This window comes from Chelonoidis abingdonii, chromosome 9, assembly GCF_003597395.2.
Source record: "Chelonoidis abingdonii isolate Lonesome George chromosome 9, CheloAbing_2.0, whole genome shotgun sequence".
Classification (NCBI taxonomy): Eukaryota; Metazoa; Chordata; order Testudines; family Testudinidae; genus Chelonoidis; species Chelonoidis abingdonii.
This window is the reverse complement of record NC_133777.1, coordinates 9,243,916-9,269,620: the sequence shown is the minus strand read 5'-3', so window position 1 is coordinate 9,269,620 and position 25,705 is coordinate 9,243,916. Positions and strand designations below refer to the sequence as shown.

At 48.4% G+C, this 25,705-nt stretch overlaps 1 protein-coding gene and 1 long non-coding RNA gene across 2 annotated transcripts; one reads left to right on the top strand and one right to left on the bottom strand.

The window, feature by feature from the left end:
- Positions 1-6: 6 nt before the first annotated feature.
- On the bottom strand, positions 7-6,290 carry LOC116817566 (uncharacterized). The gene is made up of 3 exons (XR_004371964.1): positions 6,205-6,290; positions 4,247-4,292; positions 7-978 (listed from the first exon to the last, which is right to left on the bottom strand). It is a non-coding gene; the product is annotated as an uncharacterized LOC116817566 (long non-coding RNA).
- Positions 6,280-25,626, top strand: AP5Z1 (adaptor related protein complex 5 subunit zeta 1). The gene is made up of 17 exons (XM_032767794.2): positions 6,280-6,515; positions 7,770-7,907; positions 8,756-8,942; positions 12,925-13,069; positions 14,429-14,541; positions 15,111-15,279; positions 16,673-16,813; positions 17,514-17,551; positions 17,634-17,796; positions 18,149-18,327; positions 20,545-20,687; positions 22,064-22,213; positions 22,566-22,677; positions 23,228-23,325; positions 24,141-24,273; positions 24,462-24,676; positions 25,176-25,626. The coding sequence occupies exons 1-17, from the start codon at positions 6,475-6,477 to the stop codon at positions 25,444-25,446; spliced, it is 2,436 nt and encodes an 811-aa protein (XP_032623685.1). The 5' UTR covers positions 6,280-6,474; the 3' UTR covers positions 25,447-25,626.
- The last annotated feature ends 79 nt before the right edge of the window (positions 25,627-25,705 follow it).

Below are 25,705 nucleotides of genomic sequence, written 5' to 3'. Positions count from 1 at the left end.
GAGGTGTAGCTTGAGCCCGCAGATTCATTCCTCTTATGGGGCACAAGGGCCAGTTTAGGAGTCTGCTCTCCCTCTGGGATGAGTCTCACTTCTAGCACAATACTGGGAAACTCTGTAGCAGCAGCAGCACAAGCTGTTCTATAGGCAGGGAAGACCCCAAATGGCACTAATAAGAATTAGAGGATGAAAGGGATTTAAGCTGTCTCTCAGCCATGGTTTGAGAAAACCAGGCCCCAAGATCCTTGCACATTCTCATCCTGCCCTGTACATAATGGAAACACCTCCACATAAATTGAAAATGAAGTACGCTGGCAGAAAGGTGAGCTTTATCTGCATCATGTTCAGTTTTCCCATCTGCTTTGAATTACCAAAAGGTTTAGAATTGGGATCCCCCAAGAATGGAGGTTCCCCCAGCTGGTCACTTTAGCATCTTGTGTAGTATAGGATATTACCTCGCCAAAGACAACGATGTAGGATACTAGGCGTGTGCGTGTGTGTGTGCTGCTTTGGGGCTGGCTGCTATGGTATTCAGAGGTGGTGCAGCCTGTCTCTTTCTTTATGATGCTCCTACCTCCCACCAGCCTGAGGCGTAGGCTCTCTTAGATAAAATATATCTAATAAAAATATGCATGCAATTAGAATTCCTCCTTTCCCTCTCCTGAGTGTGCCAAATTCGTTGCTAGCATAACTCCACTGAGGTTATTGGACTTGCCTTGAGACGAATTTTGACTTATTTTGGCCTTACCAAGGTTACTCATAGCATTAGGGAGCCAGAAAAAAGCTGCTTCTGTGAGGTCTCTCAAGTAATATTTCATTGCATTTCTGTGAGGACCTAGAATACAAGCTTCTCCTAGATTTCTGCTGGTATCAGCATCTGGTGGTTGATTTTCTTGGGAGGGTCATTTGGGCTGAAGGTTGTTCAAAAGGGAGTAGCCATGGTGCTGTGGGCAGTGAAAGAAACCACCACGTTTCTTCTTCCTGAAGGGAGAAAAGCCACTGTGAAATCCAAATTTGACCCTCTGTATATTATGGTTCTTGCTCCAGATATGACCTAAAGGTTACAGCAAAGCCCCTGGGAGTCAGCATTTTGGGGGTTAGTGTGGGCTTCAGCTGCCTACTCATATGACCTAGGATAAGTCATGTGACTTCTTGCACTCCATTTGGCTTCACTGAAAACTCTCAAAAGCAGAACCATCATTAAAAAACAGATGCAGTGTCAGAATATTTTCTTGGACTGGCTGGAAGAAAGGATTTAGATTAAGCAGAACAGTGGTTTTCATTTGCGGGCCCCTAAAAAAAATTTTGAATGGAGGTGTGGACCCCTTTGGAAATCTTAGACATAGTTTTGCAGACCCCAGGTTAAAAACCATTGAAGTAGAAAAATGCAAATCCCCTTCCTGATCTCTGCCTCACTGCTACAAATCTGGTGTAGTAGATCCTGTTACACTGACTAAAGTGCTACACTTTTGGAGTGGACAGGCTGCTGATATACACAAGTGGGTCCAACAGTGAAGGAGTTAGTGTAAACTTGAGCACCCTTTTTCTGTTGGTTTTTTTCCCCCAAATGTTCCTGCAGTCACAGGGAATCAGGGTAGTAGTACTTCTGAAGAGACTTTCTTAGGAAAAATAAGAGCAAGAAAAAATGTAAAAGTGTACTTGAAAATACTACAGAATGGCAAAGCTGTACTACTGCTTTGATTCCTGCTGTAGCGCTCTTTATCCTGATGAGACTAGAGTTCTCCAGACTGCCAGGAAATGCAAGCTTAAGAGTGGATGTGTAATTTAATATCAGTAGTTTCCAGACTAGTGTTAAGAGCTGTTTCAGAAGGATCAGGCAATTGTATTACACATGCAAAAAACCCGATCTTAATTAAGCTCAACAGTAACTATAAGAAACACCAAATAACCAGTAAGAAGGCAATAAAATCTGTTCAAATTTTGAAGATCTGTTAGAAAACTGTTAAATCTCTAACCAAGACTGTGAGAGTTTATTCTTGTGTGTTGGGCGGGGGGTAGGGGGGTGATATGTATAACAGCGAGTAGGCCCCAGAATATCTCAATGGGTTGATATGGACGGAACCTTGCCCCCTCCGCATTGTAGTTTGGACTTAGTTGAGAGAATGGTATGGGTGGGATGTAGCTTTGTTTTCATTTTGGCTTCTGTTCTTGCCCAGAGAAGACATCTCCTGCCATAACTTTTTCTGGAGTACTTTCTGATATAGAAAGTATTTTTCATGACCAGTTTATTAATCAGTGCTTTAAAAAGCAGGTTGTATCTCTAAAGTGGAAAAGCTAGGTCTGTGGCATTGGATGTGAATTTCAGCTTCTCTCCTGGTTATGTTGCAAGCGTTGCCATCTGTGAAACAGTCTGCAACTACAGAGTATGTGGGTACAAATTGGGATGGTGGGGAGAGGACTGTGTTCACCAAGGAAGGGGAAAGTGTGGGAATGCAATATCCAAGGGTAGGGCCTGCATGTTTGTGTCAAATGGGATCCAGTATTTTTTATAAGGAGCCATACTTTTTTTAAAGGTAATTTGAGATCTGAATGTGATTTCTAATGTATCAAAACATTAATATTTTAAAGCTATAACAAAGTTTTACATTTCTACTATTTTTTCATTTATTTTACCTGTTCTGTTATCTATTATCTTAAATTGATGTATGTGGTTGAGGAGTATTGCGTCTCCTCTTAGCATTTTGTTTCTATAACCAGAAATAAAATTATATATTAAAGAGAAGGTGCCCTGAAATTGCTTACTCCTTTTGAGTGGCTAAAGGATATGCTCTTACTGCCTGCATAGCATTGTGATGAGTTGGAAGATTTCCTCAGCAGCCTGTGGTGTGGATTTCATCATTTTCTTGGTATAAACTGCTTGTGTTTAGGCCCAGTTTGTAATCAATTGTGGTGTGGCTGGCTCGAAACAGGGTCTGGCTCCACATGATTATTGTACAGTTAGTAACTGTGGCAAATAAGTGTTTCACTGCTAGCAGAAGCCTAGGCTGGCACATTTGTCTTCTTTGTAACAGTTATTTTTCAGTGTGGTCATAATCACTTATCAATGTCTATGGAACCAGAGAGGTTGACTGGGCCTGCCTTCCTTTCAGCTCTCCCTGCTGTAGAATATCCCAAAGGGCTGTGTTGCTCTGTGCTGCAGGTGCTATTTTTGTGTGCCTGTCTCCTGGGCACTCTGTCTCATGCATGGCTATAAACAGGCAGTGTACATTTGGGGATGACAGAACCTAAATATTTCTCCCTCTCCATCCTTGCCCTTGAATTATGTACAGAACATTAGGTGTATGTTTGTATATTTTCAGGGTTCAGAAAAATCCTAGCTGTGAGCCATCAGTTCAGCTCTAGTATTTGGAAGGTACGTTTGGGAAACATTAGATCATCATATTGTTGGTAATAAATGACCTTTTTTCTGCATCAAGTTCTATAATCTTTTCCCTGTGGATTAGCCTATCGTCCCTCAAACTAGCTGTAGACTCAGGGTATGGCTACACTTACAGCTGTACAGCGCTGGGAGTTAACAGCTGTCTTCGTACAGCTGTGTAGGGAAAGCGCTGCAGTGGGGCCACATTTGCAGCACTTGCAGTGCTGTTGGGAGTGGTGCATTGTGGGCAGCTATCCCAGCGTTCAAGTGGCTGCAACGTGCTTTTCAAAACAAGGGGGTGGGGTGGAGTGTGACAGGGAGCATGGGGGAGACAGAGAGAGTGGATTTTTGGAGCTGACACTGTTCCCAGCTCCCTGCCTTGCAAGTTCTAAGGACTGGAAGATACACAGCACCTACCTTCAATCATTTTAAAAGTTTTGACCCCTTCCCCCACCCCTCTTTTATTCACTAAATGCAAATTATGCAAAGCAATTCCCCTGCCTCCGCTCAGCTTGCTGGAGCAAAGAACAGCTGTGTTTGTTTTTTAGATAAGTAGCTCCGGGGAGCTCAGAGGTCAGCCATTCTTCTGGTTTGTTGTGGACAGGAATTCTGGGATACCTCTTAATACCCGGGAGGCCAATAAAAGCGCTTTTGGTGGCCACACTTGACGAGAGCAACGCTGCATCACCAGCGCTGCAATCGTTACACCCCAAGCAGACCAGGCGTACAGCCAGCGCTGCAGCCAGGGAGTTGCAGTGCTGGCTGTGCCTTGCAAGTGTGGACACAGAGTAAGTTGCAGCGCTGTAACCCCATCACCAGCGCTGCAACCCTCCAGTGTAGCCAAGCCCTCAGGATCAAGTTTTCACTTACCCATCGGGATCTTCATCAGTTCTGTGCTAAACCATTTCAACTGCTGCTGTAAATGATAGACAGCATATTGTGAAGCTTAGAAGTTGGAAATGTTTTCAGCCCATGCATACGTCCTCCCGTTTAAGGGTAGATAATTCTTATGCCCTGTTCTTCCCTTTTGACATCTTATGTCATCTGCACTATCCCTAATCTAATTGCTCATTTTGGTTAACAAGGTCACTGGCTTTCAGTTTCAGAATTTAATATGAATGCCATGAAGACCTCAGTGGACCTAAAGATGGGTTCTCCCTGCCAAGTAGCCATAGTCTGGCTGGCTCCTCCATGTGTTAAAAATCCTACTCAGGTCAGCAAAAATACATTGCAGACAAAATCTGTAGAGAGCGAGATCTGGGCATCTCCTTTAGCATCTTCCTTTTTAAATGTAGCATCGGTGTTGGACCCATTTTTAAAATATAATAGACAAGCTCCCCCCTATATTACATTTGGGAAAAGCTGAACCTTTTGTCTCTAGCCCTCTGTTTTCTGTATGTCTGATTTATGCTCTGTGATGACTTTGGCGATAGCTACAGCAATGGAAGTTTCTGGTTCCAAAGGCAGCATGAGCTAGCACAGAGATGGCTAATGGAAACTGTTAGTGAATAAGCTCTTTAAGGAACTTTATACCAATAAGTGGCTCAAGGCATTCAACTCCCAAAGGTAAAAGAACCAGCAAGCTTTGCACAGTAATATCCCTTCCTGCTGAAAGACTGATGGTAAGTGCAGCTATAAAAGCTACAGGCTTATTAGCAGTCAGAAGGGATGTTTCTAGGGAGGAAATATTCATGTCTTTTAACCTTTTGGAACTTATGAAGACAGCCTGCTGCGTAGCTATTTTTATCTTGGCCTTTTCAAAATACATTCTTTTCAAATGGGTCCTATAGAAGGCTAAGAGCTTCTGCTAGTGTCATGTTTTCCAAAAATGAAAATGTAAAATCTCAGCTCCACAGCCACACTTCTACACAGTGCTGTGACTGTCTTTCTGAGAACCTGCCTTGGTCCTATACTCAGGGGCAAGTGCCTCGCAGCTGGGCTTTGGCTGTGAACAGTGGGAGCCTTAACTGCTAAAAGGTGATATCTGAAGGGACGTCAATTCTCTTCAACTCTGCCTTCCCCGGTGTGGCTGCTTGCATGCGACACCTCTGCCATCTCCATGGGCAGCTGCCATTTTAAGTTTCTGCAGCTCATGGTTCTTCCAAGCTTTGCTTTGGGAGGAGGGTCTCTGTAAGTGTTGCAGTGATGATGACTAAATTTCTGTGTCATGGTAGCTGCTGTTGCAGACCCCCTGCATAGCCCATGTGTAAATTATGCCTCTGCCCACAGGCTCCATTCTTCAACCATCACAGCTCTGCGTGGTCTCAGGCTGGTGTAGGGTGATCAGATGTCCTGATTTTATGGAGACAATCCTGATTTTGGGCTCCTATTACACCCGCCCGCCCCCCGATTTTTTTACACTTGCTGTCTGGTCACCCTAGGCTGCTGAGCGTGGGAGGGGGCTCTATAGTTCCCAAACCTCCAGGAATTAAAGATTAGTCTTTCATCAAAGAGCACCATGGAGGGAAACCGCCAGGAAAAACTGGGCAACCCTCAGGGCCCCTTTATCAGTCCCCAGCCCTGCCCAAGCCTGGAGTGCACATGGGGGCTGGGCCCCGGGTGCCCCCCTTTAGCAGTGTTCGCCCCTGCAGGCGCCACGTGCCCCCCAGGCCCTGGCAGGGAATAAATGGGGGCTGGGCCCCAAGGGGGAGTCCCTGTTCGTCCCGGGGCATCTAGCAACCTGAGGGACCGCAGGGCCAAAGGCGCTACTACTGCCCGGCCTCTGCAAGCCCCTGACACTCCTTCCGGGGGGGGGGCTGTACACGAATGGGCCTTCAGCCACGTCAGTCCGTCCCCTCCCCTAATAATGGGGGGATTATTTCTCTTACCTCTCCTGGCCCCGCGCGGCGGAAGGATACTGTTATCGCGCGCAGCCCTTGCAGAATGATTCATCAGAGCGCGACGATCCCCGCGCAGGGGGGTGGCAGGGCGGTGACTGCTCCCGGAACTGTTCGTGCGAGGGCAGCCGCGTTCCCCACGAGCCCTTTTTTTGGCAGGGACGCGCCTGCCGGAAGTGGTCGGGGAGGGAGTGGAGACAGTGTGGCTCCTTCCTCTGCTGCCGTAGATCTCTGTTATGCCCATTGAGTAGCGGCGGCGGGATGTTCGCGCCGGGGGCGGAAAACTTCCTGCGGCAGGCCCGGTACGGGGGGAGCCGGCTTACCCAGACCCTCGCTCCGCCAGCGACGCGGCCCCGCGTGAGGCGGGGTTCGCTGGGTGGCGTGCCCCGCGTGGGGAGGGGGGGCAGCAGGGCGCCTGGGTTGCGTGCCCCGCGTGGGGAGGGGGGGGCAGCAGGGCGCCTGGGTTGCGTGCCCCGCGTGGGGAGGGGGGGGCAGCAGGGCGCCTGGGTTGCGTGCCCCGCGTGGGGAGGGGGGGGCAGCAGGGCGCCTGGGTTGCGTGCCCCGCGTGGGGAGGGGGGGCAGCAGGGCGCCTGGGTTGCGTGCCCCGCGTGGGGGGGGTTTCCTGTCTCTGTATAGGTGCCTGGTTCTGCTCAGGGCAGTGATTGCTGAGGGCAGGCAGGGGAGGGGGTTGTGTCTGGGTTGGTGCATTGAGCAACATCGTTCCTGAGGCTGTGAGTGTTTCAAGCGCTTTGTGCTCCCACACTTGAGGGTTCCTCAGACGCTGACATCTGCAAACCCAGGGCAAAGGGAAGTGTTATTCTCTCCACTGCCCAGCCAGGGTGGCTGAGGCAGGGGCATGAAGTGATTTGCCCAAGCTATCACCACTACAAGGGGACACTTCAGACAGGAGGCTGCCTCTTGGAACTGGTCCCCACTGAGAGGTTTCCCCATTGCTGACAATAGGCAGTGGGAGTGGGTGCAGCTGCAGTGCAGCTGGAAACAATTCCAGATTCAGCCTTCTCAGAAGCTCTCCTGAAACCTTGCTCCCAAGGATGCGTCTAAAATACTGCGCTTTCAGAGAGGACTGCTGAGATACCAGCAGGATGATGTGTTCAGAGGAGAGTTGCAAACATTCTTGGGTCTTCCTAGCTTTGGCTTTGTTTTCATTCTGGCAAATGAAGGGATGAATGGCTTGTTTGTAGGAGATATTAAAGCTTTTTCCCTCTTAAATTGCTCGTTTAGCAGCCATAGCTTTGGAGTGGTAGTAGCTATTTACTTCCTTTCTTGCCATTTGAGAAGAGGCTTACAAATTGGCTTCTTGAACTTGAAAAGCAAATAAAAACCACATAGCACAAAAATAAAGGGGAAATGGTTTTAAAGGAACAAACATTTCAGACAGTTCAAATCACAGAAATAGGGTTGATACCAGTATTTTGGCTTTGAGGTTAACAGAGCAGCGGATTGTGGACTTCTGTGTTTTTGTTTCTGTATGTTTTAGACCATGAAATTTTCCTGGTTTAGGGCTTCCTAATTCCTGTGTTGCTGTTCTTCACTAGGGAGATCCAGGATGAAGAACTGAGGAAGTTTAGTTCGCGAATCACAAGCCTTCTCCAGAATCACGACTTGGGAAATGATACCATTGACTGTTTGCAGAGACTTTTCCTTATTGTTTCAGCCACAAAATATGTCCGGAAGTGAGTGAGAGGACATGTTAAGCCCAGTTAGGTAGTCACTGTAACGGGGTATTGTCAAGAGTGTGTTTCAGTATTCTGTAGATCAGTACTACTACAGATCTGCCCTACTTCCTTTTTGGATTGCATTTGCAGCGACCAAAAATAGTTAATAGCTTTTTTTGTATTTTAATGTATCTACCAATATGTCTCTGTACCCAGGGGTGAGTGCTGTGCTCTTTTAAATATATTACTGTCCATTATTATATAACATCTATAGTTCTGCACCTTACCCATGAAAAGTAAAACTTGTGAAGATGGAATTTGTGTGTGTGTTTGGTTGTGGTTTTTTTGTCTTGTTTCTGTAACAGAAAATATTTTCTTAGCATCCACTTCAGTGTACTAATCCCAGCAACTGTGTATCTATTAGAATATAAAATGTCGAAACTGAAGCTTGTGCTTCTCCAGTACACAGGAGATGCAAAGCATTCTGTTCTTGACAGATCAGAAATGAAGGCTGGGTGACTGCAAAAAATTCCCTTTGCTGAAAATGTTGTGCTAGTTGCAGATGTTGAAATCCAGTCCATTCTCTTTCCCCTTGCAAACTAGAGACCCTGTCCAGCTCCTCTTAAAGTAAGTGGAAAAAATTCCCTCTGACTTCATTAAGAATTGGATCAGGCCTTATTAAATGAGTGAAATTCAGAGATGCTCAGACTGAAGAGGTTGAGTAATATGAGATTACTAAGGGCCAGCCTCAAAGAAGACACTATATCAGGACTGTCAAATAGGAATATAAGTAAACATTCTTGTTTTCTTTCAGTGATGCCTGAATGACTGGTTTTTGTTTTGTTTTTTTTAATATATTTTTGTAGGTTGGATGGCAAATTTGTAGAGCTGTTGCAGAAAGTACTGTGTTTGCCCAAGTGTCCTGAGCAGATTCAGGCTCTGTGTGCTGCCATCTTGAGAGAAATGTCACCCAGCAATTATCTGATCCTATCCTGCAATGAAATCCAGGAGGCAAAGCTCTTGAGTCTAGTGTCCTCCGTCCTCTTGGCTCAGGTAGATGGACTGTGCTATCAGTAGTCTTGTCTAGATTTCATCACCCCTTCACTTAACTCAAGGGGAGTAAAATTTACTTACATGTGTATACGTAAGAACGGAAGGAACTTCATGTAAATTAAGAAGAACATTTATGCTTTGTTTGGGATCAAACAGTAAAGTTTTCTGTGTATTCAAGATTTGATAATGATGAGATATTTAAAATCAACGTGTGAATAGCATGAGTGGATGAGAGCAGTGGGCTCTGTGACTTGGGGAGCGGGAAGGAACTTTTCAGTGCAAGCTCCTGTAATAGAATTCAATCTATTGCTGCTCATGCCTGCAAAGGAAAGGATTGAAAAGTAAATTTATTGTGGTTTCTAACCTCTTTATGGTGCTGGTTTTTCATAACGTTCAGTGGTCTGCTTGGCCTAACTTTAAAACCTGAGCCAAGCACAGCTGATCCCAGCCTGACATTAGAGGGTTGAGTCATTGTCAGAATTGAACCAACCTGAACCTACACTTCCCCGCAACCTGTGTAAGAGCTGCCATTGCCTCATCCTTGAGACTTGGCTTGATGGTAGCTCCCCAAGCCCACTATCCATCTCTCCTGGCCCTGGTGGTGAGGGGTGGTTGGTAGCAGGTGCATGCCATGCTCCTGCTGGCCATCCCCAACTTGCTGTGCTCTGTGTGCTGCAACTCCTTGGCCCGCTCATTCTGCAGCGTTCACAGAGCGCAGCAAGGTGGTGGTGGCTGGCAGTAAGGGCAGGTAGGGGTGGTCAGAGATGACCCAAGGGTGAGGGGACGGTTGTTTTCATTCGTCGTCAAGTTCGAGTCATGTTGCAAGGCTCTAATCTACCTTTACTAGGGAAAGTAACTTATTTATAAAGCAGAAGGCAATTGCGTAGTTTCCTCAGAAAGCAATTGCATAGTTAAAATGTAAAAATTCCCAGATCTAAAACTGGCCTCTTATCTGTGTATTTACCTTTGAATTAGAAACCGAACCATAACACATTTTTTTGCTCTATTTTGATGCTGCTGAGGCTTTGATTTGGTAGATTTAGTGCTGCTACTGCAGCTCATTGCAGCAGGTGACACTGATGAGCAATGTCCCACTTGATGTAATGAAAGCGAGAACTATTCAGCAGAGCCCTTACAAAAAGACCCTCCTATCTTTCATTCTTGCCTGTCAGTGTCTCCTTTAGATGGGTTTCTTCTTCTAACTGCAAGGAATTGAAGTGGATGTGGGAAGTGAGTCACTCATTCTATTTGCCTACCTGTCATTGCAGCTCTGTCAGTCCTGCGTACTTTGCCTGAGACGCAGAGCTTATAGCCTTACTGTTGCCAGAAAGAGGCAGCTGCAGCAACTTTCTTCCCTGGCTTCTCTGCCTCTTGCTCTTCTGTTTGTTGGGAGAGTAGACTGGCAGATGTAATTTTAGGCATTTCTAACAGGTGAAGAGCAGATCCTCTAAGTGGCTGGTAAACTTGTTTAAAACTGGAAATCCGCCATTGATCATGCTTCTCTCTAGAAAGCAGGCAAGGCTCCTGGAGGTGCGTGTCAGCACCATGACGACATGGTTCCTTCAGTTCCCTGTGTCACAGCTTTGTAACCCGGGAGGGATGGAGTTTCCTCTTACCATTTTCCTTTACTGTAATGATCCTGAAATCAGAAGTCTCTTCTTTAATGTGTTTCTTTGGTTCATCTGTCAGTGTGTGGAGAGGTGGGGAGGGTGTATGTATTTGTATGTTAACAGGCTGTGGTAAATGTCTGTCCCAAATCTGGACTTTAGCGTCCAAAATCTGGGTGCTTACTATGATTCCCCCCAAGCTTGTACCAGCTTGGATCTTATCTCGCTGCCACCAGATAGGATTCTGGCTCCTATCAGCCCTCAAGTCGCCCCAACTTATCCCTGGGGGACCCCACAAGACCCAGAGCCCCCTGGGTCTCCCTATCTCATCCCCCAGCTTCCCCCCCTTTCCTTGGGTTAGCCGGAGCGATGCCTTACTATGCTCCTTGAATACAACCCAGCGAGGATAATCTACTTCCCCCTGAGGCTATGCATTCAACCTAGTTAAACTCACACAAAGAGATTCACCCCTCCCTTTGTCTCGTAGCAGTAACTAGAGAAAAACCTCAAACACAAGAGAACAGAGTTGATTCTCCCTCTTTCCCCTATAACTTTTTCCCCGTAGCTTGTTCCCGCCCTGGGACAATAGGAAAGTAAACCACAGAGCATGGGCTCCCCTCCCCCTAGCCTGTCACACAGAGGTAGACAGAGCTCCGGGCACAGAAATTCCTCTCCCCTTTGCCTCACTAGGAAAAGAAACTCCCACAAGTTTTAAAAAGAAAACTTTATATAAAAAAAGAAAGAACTTACATATACTAAACACTGCATTAAGAAATTCAATACAGGGATGTGGCTTATAAGAAAATAGGAATAAACAGTCTGATTTAAAAGATAGCCCAATTAAACCAGTCCAGCAAAATCAACACACATGTAATTACAAACCAAAGCACATAACAGCTTATTGCTTTGTTTCCTTTGTACTCACACTTGATAGTAGAATATTAGAAAGAAGATTGGAGTTAGACGAAAAGCTTGTTTACTCACAGCCGAGGAAAACAAAAAGACCCCGAGTTTCCAGTTCCCTCCCAGACTTTTAAAAAAAATCCAGGTCTCTGATTGGTCCTCTGGTCAGGTGTTTGGTTCCCCCTTTGTTCACCCTTTACAGGTAAAAGAAAATTAACCCTTACCTATCTACTTATGACACAGGCTTACTAGCCTTGAGTAGGGTTCCCAAGTGCAGCTCCCTCACCTCTAGAAAGTTGTGTAGCTCAACACCCAATCACTTGCTTTTCCCTGAGTAGGGCACACATCTGATAACTACTGGACAAGGTGATGCCACAGGTTGGTGTTGATTTACATCCTTCAGATCAAGAGGATGAGGCAGCCAGCTGAAGAGACTATCAGAGACTCTGAATACTTGCATGGGTTTTAGTTTCTGCTAGCATGATGGCTTTGGAGGAGGAAGAGAACCATTTGCTACCACTAGGGCAGTGTCACGGGGCGACGACTCACTGCTGCGGCGCCTCCTGCAATCCAAGTGCCCCATTGACCTTACCGCAGGCCTGCAGCCTGAGGCTTTCCTAGGCTGAAGCTCCCTAGCTCCCTTGGCCTTTCCCCAGCCCTGCTCCACTCTAGGCACTTAGTTAAGCTCCTTGCAGCCAGGCCCTTCTCTCTCTGAATACAGAGAGAGAGAGAGAGACTGTCTTTCCTTCTGGGCCACTGCCCTCTTATAAGGGCCAGCTGGGCCCTGATTAAGCCAGCCACAACTGTGGCTGTTCTCCAATCAGCCCAGCCTTTCCCCTGCCACAGCCCTCTCCCAGGGCTGTTGTAAGCCCTTCAGGGCAGGAGCAGGGTAACCACCCGGCTGCAGGCAGCCTCTCAAAAGCTTTGGTATCTGCCTGTCATCCCAAAGGAGGGGTTATCTTTGTGGGAGACCCAGGTCCCCTGACAATTCTGTCTAATTATGTATCTTAAACCAAAGCAAGACTTCCAAACAGAGTGTTTTATTCTCCTTATAAGTACCAGCTAACTAGGCATGTTAGGACGTGTTTCATCAATCTGACTCAAAGCCACAAGCCTTGTGTTTAAAAATCATATTGGCAAATTCACCACTAGGGATTGTTAGCTCTATTGTTTGCCTCTCCATCCATGCTGGATGAATGTAGCATTATATTTGAAGGGGTGCCCGCTAAAGCCACTTTTGGCAAATAAATTCAACTTCCAATTGTGGCTGTCCACAAACTTGTTGCTTTGTCAGATGTTTCCTCCATTGGGAACTGTGACTTCAGCTTGTAGAAGAGATCTGTGGATTATGGTAAAATAGATGCACTCAGCATCAGAGCAGAGATGCTCTCATCTAAGCGTTTGTAAGGCTGAAATCATTAAAATCTCAGTTGCAAATGATCATCTTGTTTTAAACTTTGCTTCATTTTAAGGGACATAAAAAGGCTGAGGTATTAGCAGTGGGGCAGCGTGTTGTAAAAGTCCTGGAAGGGCGACTGCCTGAGGGTCAGAGTTCACGGCACCTTCTTCCTCTACTCTCCAAGATCATCAGTCTATCGCCAGCAAGCCTAACTGAAGGTAAATGCCAGAGGGTCCCAGAGACCCACAGAGAATGAACAGATCACAATCACACAGCATGATGATAAAGGAGGGTCTTTAAAGGCTTAGATCAAGAGAATGGCTTGGGATACTTGCAAATTGCCATTATAAATGGCACCTATATCCCAGGGAAAGTGAACCTCTGATCCATTGAGGATCATTATCTTATTTGTTCAGTGCTCTCGAGTGTGCTAGGCACCTTCCAGAACAGAGAGACACTCTCTCTTTAGGCAGAGAGATCCTTGCTATATGTATGTGCCTAGCACTGTGGCCTCTGAGTGTGATTGCAGTATAAATATGTACCCTGAGGCGCTTGGGGTAGGGGTGGAAAGACTTGCGTGGCTCCCCAGTTTGTGTCTCTGTTTCGTGAATACAGAACAGCAGCCAGTTCACTTTTCATAGGTTTCCTGGCAGAAGTGGGATTTGGAGTGGCAGAGAATTTGAAAGGTGGGGGTGATGAAATTTGGAGGGAGGTGATGGCCTGGTGAGTAGGCTTTGGGAGAGCACTCCAGTCATGGGGGGGGCTTGATGGCAAAAGGTGCAGAAATACTCTTATGAGAAGGAGATGTTGCAGTGTGCTGCGACAAGGTTCAGGAGTTTGCTCCGAGATTTGCGCTTCTTGGACAGAAACTGGGGGAGGCTTGAAGGACAATGCTGGAATGGAATATTTGCCTTTGCCTAGGATGCAGCACCACTTCCCTGGGCTTCTGCTACATTAAATAGGATAAAACTGTATAGAGGATATTCATTTTCATGCTATAGGGCTCAGACTAATCACAACACCCTGAATTAGGGGAAAAAACATCCCCTAACAGACAGGTTATTCCATTATTGTCCATTACATCTCACCTTCTGATACTACCCTTCCAATAGCTGCTGTTAGAGACAGGACTTGGGAATAGATGTACCATTGGGCTGATCTGTATTACAAATCCCAGGTTCCTGTGCTCACTTTCTGGCTTCATTCTGAAGAATTGTGCAGAACATTGATGAAATTAAGTATAGCAATGAACAGGAATGGGGGATGGGGGAAAGGCCAGGGGGTGGGAATCGTATACGGAGCTGTGAACGGAATACAAAAGATGCTGGTCTCTGAGCTTGTGTAAAAGTAGAAGAACCGGGGTGTGTGTGTGTGTGTGTGTGTGTGTGAAAATCACCTACAGAGTTTGACTGTGAGGGAATCCCTTTGCTCTGAGAGTTGCTATGAGCTGGACTAGAGTTCTGCTGTCAGTCTTGGGCTAGATTTAAAGTATACCAGTTCGGTTAGTGACTAGCGTGCTGCAGAGGCCCCTTGCTATGATGAATCTAACCCTTACCTGCTTTGCTTTCCATCTGTAGATCAGACCAATCTGGTCAATAAAAGGATGGTGGACTGGCTGAGATATGCAAGCGTTCAGCAAGGAGTTGCACAGCCCTCTGGAGGCTTCTTTTCCAATCCCAGGGCAAGGCAGGTGAGTGGTGAATTCCAGAGACCCTCAAAAGGACCTGGACCATGTCATGTCACCTCCCCACCCTTAAAGGCTCCTGAGCTCAGGTCATCTTTAGAAAAGGTGATCTAGAAGTGCTGCTGTTCTTAGCCAGCTGGACAGCCAGTGGGTGCAGTGGTCAGGCACCTTGAGCATCAGAGTCTGGATTTCAAACTCCTAGGCTAATGAGAGTACAGAAACAGAAGGTTTCGCCCCAGGGAGGGGTGGAATAGAGCATCTTGCAGATTTTGGTGACCACACAGACATGTGTTGAGAACCATTTATCTTGAAACGGAAGGTTGCTGAAATGTGGCTTTTGAGGGAGATGGGAAATAAAAAGGACTTTGAGGGCCCCTCCCATGGGAAAAGACCTGCACCTTCCCATCCTGGGCCTCTGGTTGTTATGGAGGGTCCCATCTTCTACATACATGTAAACATACAAACCTGTTCACTGCCTCAGTTCTTGTGTTTGGTGAACGCCACTTCCCCTCTCCCCAACAATCTCTGCCTTAGGAAGTCCTGCCACTTCACCTAGTTTATCTTCTAATTCCCAGCCTGGCCCTATCACAGAGGTGGATGGTGCAGTTGCCACAGACTTCTTCACGGTGCTCTCAATTGGTCAATATTACACAGAGGACCAGTGGCTCAACATGCAGGCCTTTTCCATGCTGCGCAAGTGGCTGCTGTGCTATGGGAGCGAGGGGGCAAACAGCCCTAATTCAGGTACTAGCTTGGTGTGCCGGGTGTGTGCCTAGAGGCTGTGGTTGGGTGTTGTATTACATCCTGAGTTGGATGTGTTTCCTGATCTAGTCCTGAAAGGGCATCTGGTGGCTTCACCATTTGGTTCAGTATGTTTGGCACTGTCTCCCCAGTTGTTCCTGGAGTTGGTCCAACAGAGGGGTGTGGGTTGGAATTGAGGGGCATTGGCAGGGCATGGTGGTCCCTGAATTCAATAGCTGGGGATGCCAGGGCTACGACTGTTGTGAAGGAAGTGTCACAGTGAGCCTGCTGAATGACCATGATCTGATATGCCAGAATTAACCATTTATTTAGGCCCTCAGGTTTCAGGAAAAATCCCTCCAGGCTTCATGGAAAAAGAATGAAGGCCAGGCGGGAAGATAGCATCCCCTTAGGTGCTGTCGTAACGTTCCCACACTCCAACAGAATGTTCCCCTTGGATTGGATACCAGATACCACTTCCCCTCTATGACATACCAGAGTACAATACAGACCAGTGAGTAGCTGTCACCCCTGCTCTGCAATCCGGGTCCTATACAACGCCTTGCTGCTGTAGCCTCCAGCTTGGACTGCTCCCAATCAGCCTCCAGCATGTAAAACACTCCCAGCTGTGTGAGTGTGTATGTGCTGCAGTCAGCCAGCCACACCTTGGCTGTGACCACCTTTGGTTATGCTGCAGCATGACCTCAACACACCCACAGTCCCAGATCTTTACCCACAAATATATATCCTCTACTGCCCAGCCCTGTCCTGGGCAGTACAAATACGTGAAGTCCGTTGTTCCTTTAAGGGAGTGAGATGCACATAATTTGTTACCCCAAATGGAGTTATCCTGACACTTCAGTTTTAACTCACTGGATTAGCTAAAACAGTAAAACAAGTTTAACAACTACAAAGAGAGAGATTTTAAGTGAATATAAGTAATGAGGCATAACAGTCAAAAATGCCCCTGTTTAAACTTCCGTTGTTTTTCCTCTCTGCTTGCTGACTCTGCTGTTTAAATGCAAATTAAGGCATGCACACGTTCCTTCCTTTGCGTAGGACAGATCTGACTTATGTCTGGGCAGGACTGTGGGGTTCAGAACACGTGCTGACAACATCAACAGGAGAATCTTATACTTTCACAAACAATGTTGCCACACATGTTTTACCAGGACAATACTGATCAGCAAATTATGAGTTTTCAAACAATCCCTTACAAGGCATGCTTTGTACAAAGATGATTACCACAGTGTGTAGGGTGTGAATACAGGTGTGTTTTCCATTGTATCATCTCTTCCCCCATGGTGAGCTGGACAGTTTGTAGAGCCTCGTTCATAGGTAAAACTCTCGAACAGTACCATGCAGTGTGTGATCTGTGCTGATCTCTTTTCTGTAGATGACAAATCAGAGGTAGATGGGTCTATCATGTCCATGGTCTCTGCTACCTCCACCTCCAGTCGCCTGCTTCCCCCGAAGGAGCGTCTAAGAGAGAAGGCTTTTGAGTACTGCCAGCGGCTTATCGAGCAAAGCAACCGGCGTGAGTTGTGGTCTGAGTATGTAGGACTCTCATCAGAGCCCCTCAGGGTCATTCTTAACAATCGCCTTGTTCAGTCTCCTGCTGGGCCAAGGTCACAGTCTCCCCACTGGTCTGAGACTAGGCCCAAGACTCTATTCAAGCTGCCTGCTAGGCCATGGCTCTGGCTTGGAGTCACTAATTGACTCCCTAGTGTCTGGGGAAGCAGAGGAAGGGATCTGAGCTGAGACTCCCTAGAGGGATTAGCTGAGGATGGGAGAAGTTGCTTGCTAGCTCTCAAACATCACCTGGTTCTATTGCCAGAATATGCGTTCTACCTCGTGCTGTTGATTTGGGTTTTGGAAACTGTAGACACTGGGGTGTGGGTTCTCTTGACTGTAACTGCTCAGAACTACCTGAGTTAGGAGGGTCCACAGCTCTTCCCCACCATCCTTAATTCTGGGCTGTCTCTTCCACGCCTCCTGTAGAGGGCTGCTGTGTGTTTAATAAGGATACTCTGTGTTTCGGGGAGGTCCAAGAGGGCTCAGTTCATCACATTGGTTTTGAAGGCTGAAGGGAGACTTCCACTGATCTAATAATGGACTTGCCAGTATTAAGCCATTCCCAGTAGAGCCCATGCCAACACCAGCAGCATTGCCCAGTTTAACAATGGCAAATACCCAGCATGGACCAGGGGACTGAGTTTGGTTTGTTTATCTGTCAGGGGCCCTGAAGAAACCAGATGGGGACCTGCAAAAAGCTGTAAGTACACAAGGAGCAGGGGTGAGGGTTGTGGGGGAGGATTTGTTTGCACAGTTCTGATCTGCTGTACTTCCTCGTGCAGTGTCTCATCGAGGCTGTCACTATCATGGATATTATCTGCAGGCAGGACTCCTCCTATGTGTACCGGACGCTCTCCTGCCTGAAGATCTTGCATGGCAGAATCAGTGGGGACCTTGCTTGTGCCAGGGCATTGCTGCCCATTGCTCAGTTCTTCCTGAACCACAGTAAGCTGACAGTGCACATGTGTTCTCCTCTTTAGAGCTGCTCAGACAGGTGTTGCTGGGGGTTGAGATATTGTTTCTGTCGCGCCCCCACTCCCCCCAGCCTCCATAAGCTTTGGGAATCTCTGCGGTACCTGTGCACTCATTCAGGCCTCTGTTTGAGAGGCAGGATTAGATCAGTAGGCACAGAAATACTCTTCCTCTCAGCGGCTTCCTAAAACTCTCTAGCTTTGACCATGCCGCCACCTCCTATTGCTTTTGGCCTTGATGTTACAAAAGCCACTCTGTAAAATCTCCAGCCCTGGAAGGGCGGCTGCTGCGTGGGCTGAGCTCCTGAGTGGGCCTTCTTTCCCAGGTGAGACAGCAGCGGTGGATTCAGAGGCAGTTTACAAGCACTTGTTCACCAGGATTCCTGCTCAACTCTTCCACAGCCCAATGCTGGCCTTTGAGTTTATCCAATTCTGCAGGGACAACATCCAATTCTTCACAGAGAACCTCAGCATCTTCAGACGGATCTTCCCAAACCTCTTCAAGGTATGGAGGCTGGGGGCTGGTTCGAGCACTGCTCTTCACATGTGTCCTTGGAATGGAAGCCCCTCATGCTCAGGGCGGTGGCTGTACAACAGTGGTGCCGAAACTTTTCCTGTCGCACTCCCCCTTACCAGTAATGGAATCTGTCTCTGCCCCATCTCTATGGCTGCACAGTTGGCTCAGCAGAGGAGCTGGGGATGGGGGAGGAGCCAGGACTAGAAGTGGAGCTCGCCTGGGGCGGAATAGGGGGTGGAGTGGAGCTGCGGCTGGAGGTGGAGCGGGGCTGGGGCAAGAGCTGAGCTGGGGGTAGAGTGAAGCTGCAGCTGGGGCCAGAGCTGAGCTAGGGGTGGAGTAACTGCTGGAGGAATTCTGCCTCACTTAATATGCACAGAATTTGTGGCCCCTGCAGATTTCTTTGCTTCCCTGCAGAAAAATTACTTCTGCTAGGGAAACAAAGGGAAGCTGCAAGAGCGGTCATGCACCCCTCCCCAGCAGTGTAGGCAGGTTGGTTTGGGTGCTCAGAGTAGCTGGTAGAGATGTAAATCACTACTGAGGCGGGGCAGTCATGCCTGAAAGAGAGACTGTCTCTCTCACTCACTATTGCGGAATGCTCGACATAGAGGGGCAGGGCTTTGGGATGTTTCTGTGGAGATAAGTGGGGCAGACTCTGTCCCTCAGGCAGAGCAGCATGTAGCAGCCTGCCTGCTTAGTGAATTGTTCCCATTGTTCTTAGTGAATTCCCCCAAGATTCTAAAACAGGTGTAAAAATTTTAAGGCTCTTTTACATTGCCAGAGTGGTGTAAAGGAGCCTTATTATAAAGGACAGTATGACCTTATAAATGCTTATGGTGCTTGAGTGATTAGAACTGGTCTAAATTTTTGGACTGAAAAAATTTCCTATCAAAATGTGCTCCATGAACTGTTTGCTACTGACCTTTCTGGAGCTGGTCAGTAGCCAACATAAATTGTGAGTTTGAGTCTCTAGCCCTCACTTGCTGTTCAGTTGCCTCTGATGTAACACTGAGCATATGGCTGCATATATTTATTGACTCAGAACTAGAAGTGAAGTCAATACTAGCTACATTACTATTAGACAAAGGGCGTTCGGGGATTTCCTCCAGTGCTCTCCACCCCCATTCTCCATCCATTGTACTATAGTTTAAATAAATTACCAAAATAATTGAAACTAGTGTGATTATATTGTGTTATTTTAACAAATAAGATATGCAGAATTTTAAAATATTTGTATGCAGAATTTTTAATTTTTTGGCGCAGAACTCCCCCAGGAGTATGGAGTGGAGCTACAGCTGGGGCGGAGCAGGGTTGGAGCAATGCTGTGGCTGGGTGATGGACACACACCCGTGGGGGCTGGCCAGGCTCCAGTGCGCGCCATCCCCAACATTTCTCCACATGCCCCACAGTTTGAGGCCCATTGCCATGCACGTATGACAGACAGTGGAAGGACTCACCAGCAGTTTAAAAGCATGTGTGTGGTGAGGGATTAGTTCTGGAATGTTTATGTGGTTATTTAGGGCCTGAAAGGCTGTGAGTAGCATCTCTGATCCAGAGGCATCTGAGTACGTAATGCAGCAGTTGGGGGTGGGCAGGGGAGTAAGGGCTTGGCAACCAAACTAGCAGAAAGAGTGTCAGTGGGCTCTGTCCCAGGGGAACGACTGTGTTGTGGGATGCAGCAGCTCCTAGTTTGTCCACAGCACCCTTTAATTCCTTCACTGGAGTCTGACGACACCCAGGACAGCCGGGCCTGGTTGGGGCAGGGGTTAATTCTCTTGGATTAAGACTTAGGGACTCAAAATTGCTAGTTCTGAGATCAGCCCCAGTGCAGGTGGCCTCTGGGAGCTCCTGTGTCATCCTTGCAACCCCCCTTTTTGGATCCTGTGGGGTCAATCCAGCTCTGTGCTGGGCCAGCCTGAGCGCCTTTCGAAGCAAATGCTCCATGTGGTGAAACTTGCTGTGTTGGTTTGTGAGAAACTTGGATCATCCGCTTCTAAATGTTTCGCTCTGGCTGTGGGGTCTCAGAACTGACCTGCCCCAGCACTCCACAGTTCTGTGCATTTTGTTCCTCTCCCTTTACACCTGTAACTTCCACTGTGACATGCTTTGCCTTCTCTGAGGTGGGAGAATCCAGCCTGGTTTGGGGGGAAGAGAAACAGCCCTACTGCTAGCTGCTTGTGAAAGTCTCTGCCTGTTTTTTCCCTTCAGCTCCTAGCATGGAATAGCCCAGCCTTGATCTCTGAGTTCATGGACCTTCTGCCAGCTCTGCTTGGTGCAGACACAGCCATCGAGATCTTTCACTTGCTGCTTGACCTGCCATGTTTGGCGGCTGCTCTGGACATCCAGCTGAGGTGACATGACCTTCCCCTCCTCGCTCTTTAGGAGGGAGTTGACACAGGGCAGTGTTCTGACCCACTCTTTGAGCCAGAACTAATTGCTTGAAATTTGCCCCACACCCAAAGAACACCCACGCCCGCATCAGTTCAGAGCAGCTACCGTAGCTGGATTTATATGAGGCTGCGAAAGCACCTGACCAATAGCGTTTGTAGTTCTGCTGCATGTGCAAAGATAGGGACAGTCAGGTCTTGTGCTTCTGAGCAGTAGGCTGACTGTTGTTAGGGGTCAGGAAGGAATTTCCCTCCCTTTCCCCCATGTCCATCTCTGAGCAATTGGTAGGTGTCCATCCCTCTGGAGCACGTGGTATTGGCCACTGGCAGAGAGAGGATGCCAGACCTGGTGGTCTCGGTTAGCCAGGCTTACGTTTAGACTTGGAAGGATTCGATTTTTATTGGTAAATGTTGATTTCATCATACACAAACCGATGGGAAAAAAAAGTATTTCCATTGATGATGATCAAAGTTTACAGATAGGCAAGGTCAGAAAAATGCCCCTTGATTAGAGTTTGATTTAAGGATATTTACTGTGTATATTTTGTGTCTTGATGGTTATAATGCTTTAACTTTTTGAGCCTCCAACATGTCATTAAGTAATTATTATCTGGCCACCACCAGCCCCCTTAATTTCCTGTAACTGTGAAAATTTGAATGGATAAAAAATTTTTTAAAAAAAGAGCTTAAAACTAAATATTGATATTATCCATCTCAATGATTAGAAAATAAAAATTCTGCCAGGCCCACTTATGTCCTGCCCTGTTGCCCTTATTAGCTTCTCGGGCAGACATGAAGTCAGATTCTCTCCCGGGGGGTCATGTGAGAATGGAAGGGAACACGAACATGACTGGCTCGCTACCCCATACATGTCCTGGGGATTCCCCGGAGTGTAGAAGCACTTCCGGAGAGGCTTAGAACGGAGACTCGCACTGGAGCTGTGTGCTGGCAGAGGGGACTTCGGTCATCATGGAGCACTGGGTTTGCTGGACATTACACTGTCCTCTGCCAGGGAATTCTGCTGAGTCAGCTGGAGAGAGCGCTGGGAGAGTAGCATCATGCCTAGCTGCTGAGGGATGGTGCAGTCTGCCTGAGATCTCCGTCTGTTACGCAGCGTTTCTTGTACACAGGTTTCTGCCTTTTAACCCTGTTGCTGTTCTTGTTCTGAAGGCCTGAGAACCATTTCGCTGTTGGGAACTATTTGAATGAAACCTGGGACTTTTCTGGGGGTTGATCAGCTATTGGGGCCCTTCCGCCTTAACATTCCTCTAACTGTCACCTAGCCAATTTGCCGCTGTGTTCCCATTCCTTCAGTTTATGTTGTGTGTGTCCATCACTAGATCTGCCTCTGCTCCCATCTCAGAGAGAGCCACCTGGGATCCTGCAGCCAAGCCAGCCAGCTGCTTGGAGGCCTTCCGCCACCCGCTCTACAGAAGCACCTTTCAGTATCTCCTCCGCATTGAGACTGCCCCCAGAGACTCCCCTGAGCGGTACGAGGTCAGCCAGCTGCAGCCAGCGTCCAGTTCAGCTGCATGGGGGTGCTGTGACTCCCCGTCTCACAGCTGCCTTAGGGCTGTGGGTTCCAGGAGGCGGAAGCAGCACTGCAGTCAGGGCTTTGTGCAGAGGAAGAGCTTGGGTTGCTGTGCATGGCTCGTGTGTACGATCACAGACTGGCTCCTGTGTACAGGCACAGCTGGAATGTGGCACACATCTCCCTCTCCTCTTCAGTTTTACAAGGTGTTCAAAAGCTGAAGGACGTAGTGAGGAAGAGGATTGGGCTGGGAAGCTGGGATTCTTCAAGGAAGCTGCTTTCATGGTGATATTGGGGTCTGTTGTCAACAGGTTGGCTCCTCTTCGCCGGCTGCTGGGGTCCATGGCCAGCTGTCCCCGGGTCGTGCAGTGTGCAGACACCATCCCTGTCTTACTGAAGCTCTACTTCAGTGTGGTGGCAGAGGTAGGGCTCCCTGCAGGCAGCTAACTGGGGAGTTCACGTCCTGTGTGTCGCTGTCTCTCATGTTCCCTTTGTCATGGGAAGAATATCCATGGGAACTAAAGGGTTAAACTCCCTCTGGCTTGGGTTCTGGCTCACTCCAGAAGGGTGCCCTCTTCCCTTTGCTCTGGCCCTTAATGGGGGGTGAAAATACCCAGGACCCTGAATTTCCCAGAGTGGGTGTAGGAAATGGTAAAGGGAATTCCTGGGATTGGGGGGGGGGGGGTGTTTCTCTGGGGACTGAACCTCTAGGAACAGGCTGTGGCTAGGCAGGCTCCTTTTGTGGAAAAGGGCCTTTACTGCAGTAGCTCAGCATTGTTTGAAATCCTTGCCAGGCTGCTTCCAGCAGCAGCTGCTGATCGGTGAGGCCTCTTCAAGTGTGGGCAGCAGCAGGACAAGTGCAAGGCTCCTGCCCAACACCTTGTGTCACTCGGATCAGGCTGCCAGGCTCCACGCATCCCCTCTGGAGTGACTGGGGGCTGTGGTGCTGAAGGAAATGCTTCTCCATCTCCAGTTTGCAGATGGCTCCCTGATAAACCAGCTGGTGTTGGTGCTGCTGGAGAGGAGTGAGCAGCTCTACGAGATCCCAGCGTTTAAGGCCGATGTCCATAGGTGAGTATGGGCACCTCTGAGAAGGGGAGAGAGTGGATAGAATTGCCAGGAGGAGGGTACACAGCACAGAGCCCTCAGCCCTGGTCTGGCTTTCCAAGGGTAGCTGGGGACCAGCCTTGGCACGATCCCTGCGTGGCCTCTCTTCAGAGGGCATAGTGACATGGTGCCCTGTGGGTGGCACGCTTGGAGTGAAATCAACAACTCCCTCTCTTTGGTCACGAAAACCATGTGGGTCACAGGCACTTGGACACCAGAGTCTTGCAGATGAACCGTCTGGACAAACAGCTGCAGGGTGCTCCCACCTCTGATGACAGTGACTGGAGCCACTGGCCACTGCAGTCAGGGCTTTGGTGTCATGCACAGCCTGATCACAGCACATCTGCAGCCACTGTCCCGCACGGAGGCACTTGTTTGCCATTCACACACGTGTAGTCACTGTGCAAACTCCTGTCTGGGGGTGGGTTCCTCCCTTACTAGTGGGCCACTGGGGTTACCTAATCTGGTGAGCAGCCTGCTCTGATCCCTGTGGGTGCCAGGCAGTTGGTTGAGCCCAAACTCTGGGTTTGGGACTTATGCTAGGGAGGGATTAAGTGTAATTCTGTCCCTCTGTCTGTATTGCTGGGCAGGTCACTAACCTGAAGTCTGCCTAGTGCAATAGGGCGTGATCCTGCTCGAGGCCCTGGGCGCTGCCATAACAGAAATACTGAATCTCGCTTCTCCTCCTCTGTTGAGCACTTTCAGATCTGTGGGTGACAAGTGGTCTGGAAGTGGTGTCTGTGTTCCCGAGCTATCACTCTCTCCCTTCTTCCTGGCAGAGTGCTGAGCTCCCAGCTGGTGCTTCTGTGTAAGCTGCACCCCTCCCTGGTAGTGGAACTGTCCAAGGAGCTTCTGGAGTTTTCAGGAACTGTCAGCAACATCCGGAACAAAGAGGATATCTTCACCTATGTGGTAAGGAGCCTGCCAGCCTCTGATCCAGAGGATCTCCTACCTGTGGCCTCCTCTGCAGGCTACTGGGGGACTTTCTTCACAAACTTCCTCCTTGTCCTCTCTACCTCTGGTGCAAACTAAATTCATCTGTCACATCCTTAGACTGTTCTCCCTGGTGCCTGTATACCTCTCTGCCTGTCTTGCTGCAGGTCTGGGCTATTGGAGAGTACATGTCTGTCTCATATGACAAAAGGTGCACCGTGGAGCAGATCAACAAGTTCTTCGAAGCCCTGGAGGCCATGCTGTTTGAAATCACGCAACTGCGGCCCTCGGCCAGCATCCCCAAGTATTCGCCACGTGTCATCACGGTTCTCATGACAACGCTGACCAAACTGGCATCACGCAGCCAAGATCTGATCCCCAGGTGTGAAACAGGGCAGCAGGTCAAGGTTAAGTGTGCAGTTCAGCCAGGTTACCAATAAATGTTTGTTGCTGTATTCCTGTTAGCTTAATGAAAAACTCGGGAATTGAAACAAGGCAAACTGTGAAAGCAACAGAAAAGTGTGATTGGGGGAGCCCAGAGTACAGCTAGGCAGCCAGCTTGTGCATGTGTCTGGGTAGTGGTTAGCGAGACTAGTGTACTGTAGGCAGTGTGTAATCCCAGCCACTCCCAGTAGGAGGCACCGAAGGGAGTGAGGTGGCACTGTTACTGTTGAGGAAGCCCTCAGCTGTTCCCATCCAAGCTTTACCCAGCAAGTGTTGGTGATGGAGGGGTTGTGGTTCTGGCTAGAGGGTGCTTTCACCTGTAGGCTCTATCTAGGGAGTGATGTAAGAGTGGTGGTTTTGAGGCAGGAGCTCTATGAATCTGAAGCTGTTCTCATGAAGCTCCTGCTGGTTCAAGGCTGTGTTCTTCCCTCCTGCAGGATGTCCCTGTTCCTGTCCAAGATGAGAGCGTTTGTTCAGAGCCCTGCCATGGCCTCGGTGTACAGTGAGGAAGACAATGAGGAGATCCTGACCCGGGCCGTTGAGCTGATGAACCTGTTGAAAATGCCCAGTGTGGCTCAGTTTGTACTGACACCATCAGCGGAGGTTGCCAGCCCACGGTTTCACCGAGACACTAACGTGTGTCTGCCTCTTGCCATGAAGACGGCCAGCCGGCTTTTAGAAAGGGGGACTGGCTTCGTGCCCGGGTGAGGTGTTGGCATTTCTGAGTGTACACTGACTGACAAGACCTGGCTGGCTCTGTGCTGTATTTTGACTAACCTGCTGCTGCTGACTCTGCTTAATGGAATATGGGGAAGGTGGAGGGATGAGGCTGTGCTCCAAGCTGCACTTTCCTGGAAATGGGCAATAAATGACGGAAGGGAGGAATAACAAGAGCCGACAGTTTCTGTCTTCAAGCCTGACCATGTGGTTTGTGGGTGGCTGTTCTGCCCTCAGCCCCTGCAGCAGG

Bases quoted from the DNA above. Each gene is read 5' to 3' on its own strand.
- AP5Z1 (XM_032767794.2), top strand. From the start codon at position 6,475: ATGTTCGCGCCGGGGGCGGAAAACTTCCTGCGGCAGGCCCG. The intron at 18,328-20,544 runs GTATGGAGGCTG...TTTTCCCTTCAG, and splicing joins TCTTCCCAAACCTCTTCAAG to CTCCTAGCATGGAATAGCCC. The intron at 20,688-22,063 runs GTGACATGACCT...GTCCATCACTAG, and splicing joins GCTCTGGACATCCAGCTGAG to ATCTGCCTCTGCTCCCATCT.